This window comes from Grus americana, chromosome 8 (genome assembly GCF_028858705.1).
Source record: "Grus americana isolate bGruAme1 chromosome 8, bGruAme1.mat, whole genome shotgun sequence".
NCBI lineage: Eukaryota > Metazoa > Chordata > Aves > Gruiformes > Gruidae > Grus > Grus americana.
The window spans coordinates 34,102,909-34,117,125 of NC_072859.1; the positions used below are offsets into that span (position 1 = coordinate 34,102,909).

Sequence of the window (14,217 nt, forward strand, 5' to 3'; positions counted from 1 at the left end):
ATTGTTCCAGAAATGAGTCTTCTATTGCCAAGACTTGGATTTTAATAACAGGCCTAAATGTTTCTGTGGCAGGTTCATAACCATCTGACTTAGTGCCAGCACCTTCCTTTGCTTTAAATAGTTCATCATTCCTTCTCCTTGGGCTTTACTCCCCAACTGTTCAACTCCACATCCCCAATTTGTTCTAAAGTCCTGTATGTTTTAGAAATCAGACATCATCACATTCTGGTTTGGTGTTTGTTTGTTTGTTTTTTTTTCTTCTTTGCTCTTATTGTACTACTACTTAACAGATTTGGTTAAAATACCGGTGCCTGGGTCTTGCAATTTCATGTGCTAATTTTTCATAACTCCGTTTTCATGTATTGAACTCTTTCAGTGTTCTCCCTATTGTGGCTATAATCATTTTAGTTCCCTTGCCCCCTTGTTAGCCTTCCTGCTCCTAATGCTATGGTCAACATTCTTATCTTTATGGCAAACTGCGTAGATTCTGTATCTAATGTGGGGTTATAGCAACTCTGTAATCTCTATTTTTGCTGTTTGTTTTAAGAGGGTTATCTCTAATCTGTAATTTAATCTCTATTTTCGCTGTTTGTTTTAGTATTTTTTCCAAGTCTCCTTTGATTGGGTTTCTTGCCAGATCTTCAGTGGCACCTGGCACGCACTGGTTTTGGCTAGGATATGGTTAATTTTCTTCCCAGTAGCTGGTATGGGGCTGCGTTTTGGATTTGTGCTGGAAACAGTGTTGATAATATAGAGATGTTCTCGTTATCACTGAGCAGTGATTACACGGAGTCGAGGCCTTTTCTGCTCCTCACCCCACCCCAGCGAGTGGCTGGGGGTGCACGAGGACTTGGGGGGGGAACACGGCCAGGACAGTTGCCCCCACTGGCCCAAGGGATATTCCATACCATACGGCGTCATGCTTAGCATATAAAGCTGGGGGAAGGTTGGCCGGGGGGGCCGCTGCTCAGGGACGGGCTGGGCATCGGTTGGTTGGTTTTCATTTGCATCGCTTGTGTGTCTTGGGTTTTATTTCCCTCTGTTATTTTCCTTTTCATTACAATTTTTTATAATAATAATAATTATTATTATAATTATTTTATTTCAATTATTAACATGTTCTTATCTCAACCCACGAGTTTTCTCATTTTAACCCTTCCAGTTCTCTTCCCCCCATCCTGCTGGGGGGATGTGAGCGAGCGGCTGTGTGGGGCTGAGCTGCTGCCTGGGGTTCAACCACGGTAGCCGCTGGCTGTCAGGGACAAGGTGCTCTTGGTGCGTATTCTACTGATCCAAACTGGAAACTCATTGGCGGAACTGGGCCCACAGCCATGTGGTAGAAGAAAGAACAAACCTACAAGAAAGTGGCATTTTTTTAATCTCAGTAACTGGATTTCTGACTTCCACCTGAAGGTAGCTTCTAAGCTACACCTGGCATAGCGTTTTGGAGACGTACAGATTGCTGTGGTGCATTCCTGTTCATTTTAGGAGCATTTCGTGTAGCCTGGGGATGTGCACTTTCCCAATTTCAGACCTGGTCTTCACAAATTTAATACTTGAAAAACTCATTTTAACAATTAAAGCTCAGGGTTTAAATTTAGTTCTAGTTATTAATGTTCGCTGTCCATTTCTTTGGTATTGCTCAGGATTTTTAAGTTAAACAAAATCTTTTTAATACCAGCTATGTATGGATTGTTATAACAACATCATCAGCTATAGAAGAGTAGTCTGGTAAAGAAGAGATGAAAATAGTCTCTCTGCACCCAGGTTCCTCACAGAAATGTGTAGTTTTTAAAATGATGGGAAATAATTATCTGCGTCAACAAATCGTCAAAACCGAATCGCATAGCGCTGCTTAATGTGCCATTTAAAAGAAGTGTATCTGAATCAGATTATTTTTTAAACACTAATCTTTGTCCTTCTACTGACAAGTAGGCATGTTTGTGTTATGAGTAATAATTCACAGCATTTATGTTTGTAATTTTGTGAAAATTCAGAGATCCTTGGGACATACAATGAATGGGTGTAATAGCCAGGAAGCATTCCCTCTGCTTCTGGTTTATGTCACCTTTTACAGTAAGAATTGCCTATTTTGTACAGCGCCCATTGTCAAAAACCACTAACTAGGACACGTAAGCTGAACGCTAATTAAATTCTTAACAAATGTCTGTAGGATCCAGATAGCACCGATTGTTCCCTGAAGGTTCTCTGTGTAGGTGAAATAGAACCACTCGGCATTAAAAGAAGAAAGAAAAAAAAAAAAAAAAAAAAAAGGTTTAACGCGCAAGGCTGCGCGGGAACTTTTCGGTGAATGCCGCTCTACCTGCACGCCTTACAGCCGGGAGAAGCCATGCCGGGTTCTCGGGGCGACGCGCTCCAGCTTAACGCCCCGACAAGCGAGGAGCGAGAGCAGGAACGGCGGGGGGGCTCTGGGCAGGGCCGCTCGGCTCGGCTCGGTGCAGGGGGGCTCACCTGATCTGCCCCGCCGGGGCCTATGTCCCCCGTACCCAACGGGTGCGGGTCGTTTATGAGGAGAAGCCGGAGCCGGGCTCGGCCCCGGCCCCCGGGGGGTGACGGACCGGCCTCTCACGGTGAGGTGGGGCGGGGGGAGCGGGCGGGGCGGGCCGAGGCGGGGCCGTGGCCAGCACCGTCAGGCAGCGGCGCGGGCGCTGCGGGGCCGCTGAGGGGAGCGGGCTCTGCCCGGGGCCGCTGAGGGGAGCGGCGGCGGGGGCCCCGCTGCTCCCCGGCCGGGGTTTGTCAGCGGGCGAAGGCGCCGGCCGAAGCGGCGAGACATGACCACCGCGGCGTAACTTCGGCTGCCGGTTAAGACTCCGGGAATGAAGTAGGTCGGTGAATTTACTTTCTCTTCTTTCTTTTTTTTTTTTTTCCTTTTCCTTTCCGCTTGTTTCTTAAATTTAGGTTTCTAGACAGCGGCGGGGCTGGGGGCCCCTGCCCGCTTCCCTCCGTCCCTCCCTCCCTTCCCTGCCGGCCGGCTTGGCGGGACGCTGCCTTCCTTCCACCCGTGGCCGGTCCGTGGGGGCGAAGCGCTCGTCCGCCCGGGGGGAGCGGGGAAAGGGGCGAGTGGGGATGTCACACGTGAAAACCAGGTGCCTGTTGCTGAAATACGCGCCGGGAGCGGAACGCAGTTGCCTGGTCCTTTGGAAAGCTGATCTGTGGTGAGTGTGGTCTTCTGCCTCACGGGCCGGCTCTGGAAGGGACCAGGCAACTTTGGAGGTGGCTGTGATGTGTCAAAAGCAGACTTTGTTGTTGTTGGTTGTTTTTGTCTTGAGGCTTAGTGTCTGAAGCAAAAGAAATCTCCGTGACTGTGGGTTGTGAGTCACTGATGCTGCAGAAGCCATTCTAGTCTGTTCTGATGGAAGAGCACTTTGGAAATTTAATGTTAATTATTGACACAGCGTTTATAAATAGACTTTATAATGAAAACACTGAGAGCCCTTAACGGCCAAGTGTGGCTATAATATGAAGGAGCTTTAAGTGCCAGATAATTACAGGAGCTAAGCTTACCGCTGCATGTAAGGAAAAACAAATGTATGTTCATCAGGGACAAACAATGAGGGAAAGTGTTTATTAAAGGCGCTTTTCTCTATTGCTGACTTAAAATCAGAAATATTTATGAAACTTAAGTCTCTCAAATTGCGCGTCACGAGCGTGCACAAACTTCAGTGCTGGAGGCAATGCTGTGGTGGTGGAGATGCAGAGGAAATGCAACTGCGGTGCTGCTGGATCCCCTGCCTTCTGTCGCTGGTGAAGGGAACCTGTCTTGGAGCAGCGTGGATGTGTGTGGAATGAGGGGCTAGTTTCAGTACCATCAAGAGAAATTGTACCGTCTCCCAAACTCTCTGGCGTTTGGGAGGTTTTGCTGGTGAGTTTCAGAAGAGAGGCTCCATCAGCACGCTCGGAGCCTGGTTTTGGAGCTGTGCTTTTGGCCAGGAGCCGTGCAGGCGTGAGACCAGGGTAGCTCTGCTGCTCCTTCTACTGTACTGAGTGCGTGGGGAGATATGCAGCTTGGGTTGCCCTGGATAAAGCTTTGGTATTAGAAAGGAAAATTATGCAATGCAAGTCATATTCATTGCTACTTCATAGGTTCCGTTTACTGAGAACTCTTTATTAATAATAACATTTACTAATATACTGAATGATGAACAAATGCAATGAAATTCCATGCCCAAGAGGGCTGACTGAGAACCACTGGTTTTGCCAAAACTAACAGGACTGGAAAGCCCTCGGCACCCTTAAAGAGCAGGCTAGAAGGCACTGTGTGTAGGCATTATTACTAAAATATTTTTATGCTTTATAGAGATCTTTTAAATATTTAAAAACAGCTGTAGTGGAGTGCTTGCAAAGGGACAGTTTGTATGCTTGCGGTATTATGTTCCTGTTTCCCATTAACTAGCAGCTGTTGTTTTTTTGGGAGGGTGGGAATAAGGAAAATTTAAAAAAGAACTCCAGACCCTGTATGTGTGTGGAGTACATTACTGGAGGAAAATATGAGACCCTGGCAACTGAGTTTCTATAAATTGCTGTAGGCTTTGAAATTGCTCGTTGGAAATCATTAATACGTAAGGCACTGATCTTGCAACATTTGCTCATCTAGTCTCTTTGTCCCTGTAAAAGCGGGTGAGAATTTTACGGTTGAGTTTAGCGGTGTCAGGGTTGTGCTACTCTGCTGGGTCCGGGGCAGGTTGTAGAGACTTGGCACTCTTAGTCACCAGTGCCACCCTCTGTTCACTGATGTTCAAACTGGACAGGTGGACCCACCTCATACTGCAGCCTTCTTTTCTCGTCAACCCTTTTTTTTGTAGTTCAGAAAGGAGACATGCAGAAATGTAAGTTGTCAAGACAAGAAGCTGGGCGGGGGGGGGAGGCAGCTCCAGAAGGAAAAAGAAAACTTTCAGTGCATTTTCCGTGCCCAGTGAGCAGGTGTTTGTGGATCACCAACCATGCTTGCTTCAGGCTGTGCTGAAAATGTTTCCCATGCTGATATGCCAGTGGATTGTATGGCTTCTCAGCCAGCCTGTAAAGGAAAGAAAAATAAATCTTACTTTTCATTGTTGTCCTCCTTGCTTGTCATATCTGCTGGGTTTTATTTTAAATCGGGTGTTTTTGTCATGAGACGGACCCTCTTTACTAAAGTTTTTTGTACAGTGTACATGGAGAGGGACATACTATTTACACATGAAATTGGAAAATTTCCTGTACGCAGCAGCAGCAAAGTTGATGGTTTCAGAACACGGGGTCTTAAGATAGATGCATTAAAATGGGCCCTGATTCCTTCCATTTGTATGGATACTTCCCCAGCCAGGCGTAAAACCATTTGTCCTTGCTGTATTAACGTACTCTCTCCGGGCTAGAGCTATAGTTACAAATTTTAATTATTCTCCTTTATTTAACTTCCTGTTGCCTGTAACTGTTCTTATAAAACTTGTATTCTTTCTTACAATGAAGTAAGGAAATCTGGTAAGTTCAATATTCTCGCTAGTAAAAATATTGGGTAGTCCTGTCTGGTACGTTCATCTTGTCCTGGGGGTTATCTGCAGGATATCTCTTTTTGCCCAATTCCTGTGTAAAGTTTACACAAGCGGTACTGAACTTTGAACAGAAAAGGAGCTAACGCTGGTGACATGTAGCTTGTGTGGCTTTTTGATCATGTACGGCACTATTTTTTGTTCATGAATATTGTTGGAACCAGGATTGAAAAATAACACCTTTGTAAAAATCAGCCTAGATCGATGCAATAGAAACAGGAAAAGAGGATGTCTCGAGGTGCTCTGAACTGTATTTTTGCCTTCTGGTCCAGATATTGTTAATTATGGTTAAACTAGTGCGGATATCAGAATCTCTATGATTGCTCTATCTGGACACTTATATGGCAGCAAGAAGTGAAAATGCTTTTATCTTCAGTAGAGTATGTAATTATAACTTTCCTTCTCTGAGGTGTATGTGGTTCTGGGGATCTGTGGTTGCTTTCCATGCAGTCTGCGGTAGGTATCACATGGGTGAAACCAACACTGAAGCTGCTGTTAACACGATTTAACTATTTGTCTTCTTACTTGCAGGAACAAATGAGAGATGGTGTGTCACATTCTGCTTTGATATAGTACAATGAAATAATGTACAGTTACCAAAATAGTGGTTCTTTCCTTCAAACATTTAGGAGCAATCGGGCTAAGATGCCCGAGTGACAGCTTTTACTTCTTGCAGTGCCTATGGTGGGAGGGCAAGTGATGGGCCATAACTTTATGGATCATTTAGAGCTTTTAATGGTGGACATATTTTACTTGTTTTGAAAGCGAGAGCTTTAAAGCATTTTCAATAACATCTATGACATATGGATAACTTTATAAGCCTTTGAAATACATGTCTAGTTTTCTTGTACAACATATGGAAGTGATCTCTGCCGGTTTCCTACTGAGAAGTGGTTGAGCTATGAACAGCGAATTTTTGTTGCACCTGTAAAAGACGAACATGGACTGTTTTTCATTAAACCATATGTTTAATAGTATGAATAGTGTACGCTTATGTCAAGTAAATTATTTTAAAAGGGTTTTTTTTTCCTTCTTTCAGTCAGAAACTTGGGAAAAAAACTAGGTAACTTTGATCATAGGCTTTTGGAAATAATCCCAGCCTGTATCGTTGTGAAATGATAGACTTAATAGAAGGCTGTAGCTAGATAATTCCTCTGGCCTTCATGGCTCACCTATTAAGAACTAGACTAATGGAAGAGGTACAGGTAAGGTTGGCCTCCTAACAGCGGTGCTGAGAGGCAAATTTTCCTCTGAAGTAGCGGTTGTGAAGCACTGCCTTTGAAATTTTGAGCTTTCCTCTTTAATTGCTCAAAATGTAGCTTAAAATGTACTCTGATTATAACCTGGGTGAATGGGGAGAAAAGTGGATGGGACTGACTCATCTTGCAGACCAGAATGAAGATGGTCTGTGCTGAAGAAATGGCTTGGCTCCGGCTCCAGCCCCAGCTAAATTTGCAAGGGCTTTCCTTATGGGAGAGCTTGCAAGGAGACAAGAATACTGAAATCCTGTAACATCGCTGCTCAGTTGTCTGCTGCTCCAGGTAGACAGCTATGCCTATGGAATTGCCTTTGCTTTAAGCCATGGTCAAGGTTTAAAGTAGCGTCAGGGTCACTGGGTGATCATATCAAAGTCTCTGGTGAGGACAAAAGGGAGAGGAGGCATAGCTCTGAGCAGAGGGTGACTTTCCTTATTGTAACCAAATTCTTTGGTTTTATTAGCAGCTACTGGTTCTTCTGCGGGCTCACCCTCTTCTTGAGGCGCTGCCCTGGGCAAGACAAGGCGGATGTACTCAGGCCGTGCGCTGATAGGAGTGGTAAAAACCAGGAAGGAATTACTCTGTTGTCTGATCTCCTGTGTCCACATACGCTTTCCTTCAGGCTGCAGAGCCAACTGCCGTGTAGCCGGTACAGAGACTCTCGGCCGCGGTAGTCTGTATGTATCATACAGTGCGTGCGGATGCATAGTACAGTACCTGCACCCCCAAACTGAAAGGCCAGTGGATTACACAGCATTGGCACCAGTTCTGTTGGCAACATAGATGTTCTCAAGGAACTTGTTCTCAGAAATATTTAAGGAATGAGAATACTCTGGGGGGACTCCCCAAATCTTTTTTCTTGCCTCAGCATTCTCGGTCTGACTTGATATGTAAATTTTACTAATCATCCAGTTCTGGTTAACTACAAAGGCAATCAAACTCCATATGTTTTCCTCTGATATCCTCTGTTGAGTCCTTTTTAAAATATAAAAATGCCTGTATTTGGGGTTTAACAGAGTTTATGTAACTGTAGGATGAAAATAAAAAAGAACAAAGTATCTCAAATGAAAGAACAGTATTGAAATATTGCTGTAAAGTGCAGTGAAGTCTTCACTGTTGAAATGGGTGCCCGCGGGCTTTTGTCTATGCTGCACTTTGAAAATTGAGTATCTCTTGGGCGTTTTCATTGTTCGGATTTGTAGTGCCTTTCAGATGAGCAAACCTAGAAGGTGAACTATGATCAGCAAAAGCCTGGATAAATGAGGTACTATATAGTTGTAATGATGAAAGAAGAGCCTTATTGGTATCTAATTGATATTCTAAGCAATGTGGTTTTTTTGTTTTTTTTTTTCTCAAATGACATTCTGATTTTGTTCTTCCTTTCTGCTTACAAAGGTGTGAGTATCAAATTAACTGAAGTGCACCAAAATGGAACCCTAATGAAATAATAGGCTGATAATTATCAGCTCTCAGTTACTTTTTCTATATGTTTTTCAGATCAGCTCTACAAAACAAGATGTATCAGCAAAGCATTCTGACCATGTTTGTGCTATTGGGTAAGTTACTACAAAAATAAGTTGGAAATTATGTGGAATGAAGAGTAATCACCATTTGTTTTTCAGTGGTGTTTCAAGTCATGCCACTGGATTAGTATCTTATGACAGCATGCAACTGGAATATGCAAAGGATCCGATGTTATTATTGCGCGGAATTGAAATGTGGACACTCTCGGGCTTGTGCCTATGTGTCTTATCCCAAAAAGCAGTGCAACTGACTTTTAAGATCAGGAAACATCAGTAGAAAGTATATGGTGAGTCAAGACACGTTCAAATAAATGCCCCAGTCAAAATTTGAGAAGACAGAAGTTCATGGGCAATTTGTTTTGTTCCCCTAATAGGTCCAAAAGTGGAAGGGAAAATCCTGGTTCCATCAGAACTGCAAAGTTTCTGGTTAGTTCGGTGTAGCCAGGGTGTCACTTTGAGTTTGAGCTCTGCTTTTTTAGGTAGCTGACATTCCTGCTTTCATGTGCACAGTCCTGTGAAAGGGTGCTCAATTAACTGCAAATGTTGAATATAATAAACTGGCTTTCTAAATGGGAAATGTCTGTAACAATATTGGTGTATGGTGTTCAGGGACAGCTGGTATTTGCCTTTCATTTTTGTTATTAAAATAAGAACTATTTAAAGACTTTCGGTCATGATGCTTAGGGAGAAAGCAGATGCTGTAATCCAATGAAATTAGTTTCAAAATTTGTGTCGTCTTGTATCTTCACAAAAGATGAATAAATCATTAGATTTCTGTATCTTTTCTATATACATATACATCTTTATCTACATATGTACCTTTACCTGCTTAGTATCAAACATTGCGTTGTTGACATTCTTCTTTTAAATACCTTACGTAATCTAACCGATGTGTACCTTTTAATGAGAAAACCTGGATGTGTCGGGGAGTCTTCCTTAGGCTTCAGAGCAGTTTGTCACTGTCTGATGGCCTGTAATGACTGAAAGTCAGTGTATCTATTGAGTAGCCACCTTGGCCTGTTTCCAAATAAACTAATAGCCGTGGCTGGCATCTTTGTAGCCCTGTTAACCCCGACATGAAGCAAGCCGCTATTTGAGGGACAGAACTGTAAGTGATGGCCTCTGGCGTGTCTGTGTCACAGGCAAACTGCTGCATTTGTATCAGGAAAACATTCTTAATGCCCGTTAATAAAGCGCAGCGTGCATTTGAGAGCTATAGCAATCCTATGCTAAATGTTCTGTATTGTAATGCAGTATCTTTTTTTAACACTTCTGCAGAAGCGGTAAGTAGCTGCACACATTTTGACTTTATAGGATTTAATTAATCCTGTGAGATGGTCTGGTGTGACATGCGAGGGGGGAGTCTGTTTTTTAGGAAAAGAGACGACTGGCAGGAATCTCTGCCTACCCTGCGATTGTCCCTGTGAATTGAGTAGTATGTTAGTTATCTGTCCTGCTTCATAGGCAGTCATGTCACTTACTCATTTGTCCTTTTTAAATCATGTATTATGGACTAATAGTCTGTTCGGTCAGCTGAATCCTCCGCATGGAGCCAGGAGGCCTAATGAAGCTGATATTTACAGAGGCACAAGCTCGGTTAAATGAGAGACGAGGAAAGAGCAGAACCCTTCAGGAGTCTGGCACGACAAAATCTGTGTAAAGAGAAAACAAAACACTTTAACACACTGCACAGTAACACAGTGTCTGCTTTTAAGGTAGCATGCACCTACTTTTTAAAAAAGCTTTCATTTTGTGTTTTTATATTATTTAGCTTATGCTTATGTGCTCTTAATCGAACAGTGCTAGAGAAATTCTTTTTTTCTTATTTTGGCTATTGCAAGGCATAGAGCATGAATTAATTTCTATCTAATGAACTGCTTAAAATATTTATGGCCTTACTGAGCGAAAAGCTAAATGCAAAGTGCACAAATGACCCACATGCTTTTCTGTAACTAGAGCTTTAATCTTTGAAATTCATGCAGTGTTTTACAGTAAGCTATTTCCAAAACCGACATGCTTATCATTCTCAAAATCATTGTTAGCGTAATTCAAGCTATGACTTACCAACAAGAGCTACAAATGTGGTCAGAATAATTTTATTTTGAAGAATCTAAGTCTGATGGAAAAGATTATTCTTTTCCTACATCTCATTTCCCAAATAATGCCCTGGGGTTGCATAGTTACGTCCAGTCGTGTATTCTGGTAATACTGTTCTTTGGTATTTAACAGTTACAATGTGACTATGTGTTATATTTACAAGGGGATTATTTTTTCTACAGTAATGGAGCTGTGTTATAAGAGCTGGATTGCAAGTTTCCCAGCACTGCAGGGGGAGATGAGACTCATACCTGTATAGTCTGTGGACTTGGATTTAGGATTCACTGTATTTTGAATTAATATAAGCCAATTTACCCCAAAGAGATGTTTCCCCTACAGTCTTTGTCTTGACCTATTTCAAGAGGTCGAGAAAACACAACGTTAGGTGTAGTGACTCTGGGGGAGAGGCTGGCATCTGTCAGTTGTGACACCAGTGCAGAGGGAATGTTTTTAGTAATTTTGTCTCCAGCTCAGAGGAGAACAGCCCCTGGAAGCAGTCTGATTTTTATGTCATGAATTTGTTTCTGTATAACATTGGCCACTCTCTTTTCATTGTCAAGTAATATGAACTTTTTCTTTCATTTCTGATATCTTTGCCCTTGTGTTTGCAGACCTTCTTCAAATGGCAGTTGCCCACTGTATGGTCCATCAGATTCCTCCCAGGAACTTCACGTTACCCTGTATGCTGCTGAATGAGACGTTTTTGAGTCCTTTCTCTGCTGGCATTGTAGAGAGCTGGTCTGGTTTGAGGAGAGCACCCGAAACCAAGCCTTCCTTGCTAATGAATGAAGAAAGCTTTTTATGTTGCCTTTGGAGTGATAACAACATTGATTGTTCTTTGTACAGAGCAAGCATGCAAGCAAGGAAGTTTATTCCTTCAGAAATAAGTATCTCTGCTTCTCAGGAAATAGGTAAGTTTTCCATTCAAGGGTGTAAGAAGCTACTTCTTCAAAAGATGATTGGGGTTTTTTGTTGTTTGGAGGGCAGGTGGGTGGGTTGTATTAATGTGTATTTGTTTTTATCCAGAGCAGACAACATAGCATGGTAAAATCCTTCTTCACAGAAGTCTGTAGTGGAAGGCAAAAGAAATTGTGTAGCACAGATTCAAAGGCGAAAAAAAAATAGCTGGCTGTCTGTCTAGGGGAATGCTGAATAAAATATGTAGCACTGTGTATGAGGACATAAGCCCGGATCTTCAAAGGTGTTTAGACGCTGTGAGAAATATTTAAAATATTTTTGTGGATATGGGCTTCAAACTCCCTCAGGAGGCGGGAGAGATGGAGAGCAAGTGCCATCTTTTCTGCCTGGATTGTGATGCCTTAGTAAATATCTCTACATGGATTAGATTGAATTCTTTTTTCCTAGGCTGTTTTCTCCTCCTGTAAACCGCAGTCTCGGAGCGGCATACTGGCCTGCTGGCATGCTGCTGTCAGTGGCAGGAATCTCGTTGACCTCAGTAGAGTAGAATTTCATTTTACAAGAACTGTCCCATGGAACAAATAAATCTCTGTTAAAGACTGCCACACTAAATTTGCTGCTGTTGTGTATGCAGTGCAGCTGCGTATGTGTGCACAAAGTGTGCGCAGTACAGCCACGTAGACGCTGTACCGGTTAACAGTAGCAAAACCTTCAGCCAGCAGCAGCTTAATTTCTTTCTTCCCCTTGTGGCCTTGTCTGAAAGCCAGGTAAAATATATTCCTTCTTTAGTAATTAGGATGCAGCAGTATCACATAGGTTGTTAGCCTTTTAAGTGTTGAAGGGCATATATTGGTGTCCAACTCAGCACGAATTATTCACAATCATTTGCACACTTGGGCTCCAACCTCACCTTGTCCTCTCTATGACTGAATTTTATCCTGGCTCTTTAGCTGGGTTGGTTGTTTGTTTGTTTTGGGTTTTTTGGTTGGGTTTTTTTTGTTTGTTTTTGTTTTGGTGGGGGTTTTTTGTTGTTTTAATATAGTTCAGAAATGTTTGATCTGTTTCTTTTGTTTAGATTCAAATTGGAACATTGAATGTTGGATTGAAGGCAAGTTGGACCTGTTAGTTTGTAGCCTGCAGTTTGTGAAGTTGCACTTGAGAGCCAACTTGAAGGTTAATCTTTTATATGCTGTGTAAGTACAGACTCTGTTAAATCTGTCACTTAGCATTAGAAATCTGAAAGCGTTTTCTAAAACATCGACACTGGCCTCTCAAGCTTGCACACAGTGGTAGCATTAGCTTCGCAACCAGATGATATGTTATGTACCTTTGTCTCAGTTAAAAGTAGTCTTGGACAGTGTGGAACGTTTATGATTCTGTTTTTGAATGAGAAGTGGTTGGAATGGAGAGTCCCTCTCCTCTGTCCTTTCCATGTTTCTTAAAGTGCTTTAATGAAATTAGCGTTGACTTACTGAAATATCTTTGCTGTGACAATTGCTTAATGTTAAAGCTGCGATCTTGGTTCTGCCTTTTTTATGCTTTTGACCATCACATTCTCTCTCTTGAAGTAATTATGTTACTTAACATTTAATAGAATGCCAAATGCTACTCTAATCACATTGTTGCCTCTGAAAGGCACCTGCCTGTGCAGTTGCTAGCGTGGTGAATATTCTCTGGAGGGGTAATAGATGGTAATCCTGACTGTGGGCTGGGCAGGTCTGGTATACATGACCTGCCTGATTTGATCCTAAAAAGGTCTATTTGGTTCCACTTCTGAAAGCACACTGTTTGGTTTTTTCTTCTGTATTACTGACAGCTTGGAAGGAATGGCATGAACACAAAGACTTAATTTCTGTAGGAAACAGGCTAAACATAAATAGTTGAATTAGCTGAATTTACAGGTGATGACTTCTACTTAAAAAGCCAGAACTGGATGACAGATAATCACTTGCCACAAGTTATCCCTGTAGTCAGGGTTGAAAGCAAGTGTATTAACTGGTAGTAAACATGGTTGTTTAGTTGACATAATACTTTAAAGCTGGAATCAGATTTTGAGTGGGTTCCCATTGCCAGTGTTCCTTATGACTTTGATTTCTGAAATACCATTACATGTGTGTTTGTGGGAGAAGTAGATCTGACTTTGCCTCTGTTCCATCCAGTCTCACGTGCAATAGAAAAATCTTTGCCAGTAATCCTAGTGTAGTAATCTCTATATTGAATTTTTTGGCTATGCCTAACATCCGTGGAACAACAGATTCAAGTCCCAGCTGGAATGAAGAGGTTCTTTGTATTGCAAAGGGAATTCAGTAAGTGTCATGCAATTTATGAGAGCAGGCCCTATAGACTCACTAAAGTCCTTGTGGCATTTCTGTACTTGATTACTTTTTGCTGCAAAGGCGAGATGCAGTGCAGTCCCTGACATTGGAGAACTTGTTTCACTCTCCAGATTTCATATTAATATTTTTCTTGTAGGGTCCCTACGTTCTGGGGGAACAGCTAGCAAAGCATTTCAGATTTTGGTAAGGTGACAGCTTTCCCTGTTGGCTTGCCGATACCTTAACATTTTATTCACATGAGCCAAAATACCTTGAAAACATTCCCAGTTTTAAAAATATGCATTCCTGGCATGTGTTACTCCCTGGGAGTCTGGAGATTGAGCCAGAATTCTCACATATAGGACAGGCAATGTACAAAAATAATGACCTAGAAGAATCTACAGCAAAAAAGCTTGGGTCCTCAACAGCTTTTAAAATTTTCAGCATTAAAGAAGTATCCTCTTATTTTACACATCCACAGTTTGCCTGCTTGTAAATGATATCAAGTTGCTTTGAATAGAAAATGTTCTGTTCTGTCCAAAACAGTGCTACGACAGTATTC

General features: G+C 42.3%; 1 protein-coding gene across 3 annotated transcripts in view; it reads left to right on the plus strand.

Annotated features, from left to right (window-relative positions):
- Positions 1 to 2,670: 2,670 nt before the first annotated feature.
- LEPR (leptin receptor) overlaps positions 2,671 to 14,217 on the plus strand; it is a 42,906-nt gene continuing 31,359 nt past the window's right edge. Inside the window, exons 1-4 of one of the 3 annotated variants that reach the window (XM_054834231.1) lie at positions 2,671 to 2,842; positions 8,300 to 8,358; positions 11,034 to 11,333; positions 12,416 to 12,533. In XM_054834231.1, the coding sequence (XP_054690206.1) occupies positions 2,838 to 2,842; positions 8,300 to 8,358; positions 11,034 to 11,333; positions 12,416 to 12,533 (482 nt within the window). In that variant the 5' untranslated portion in view covers positions 2,671 to 2,837. Of the gene's footprint in view, positions 2,847 to 5,803; positions 6,003 to 8,299; positions 8,359 to 11,033; positions 11,334 to 12,415; positions 12,534 to 14,217 lie in introns of those variants that run through there. The other 2 variants (XM_054834232.1, XM_054834233.1) reach the window with 2 other exon arrangements.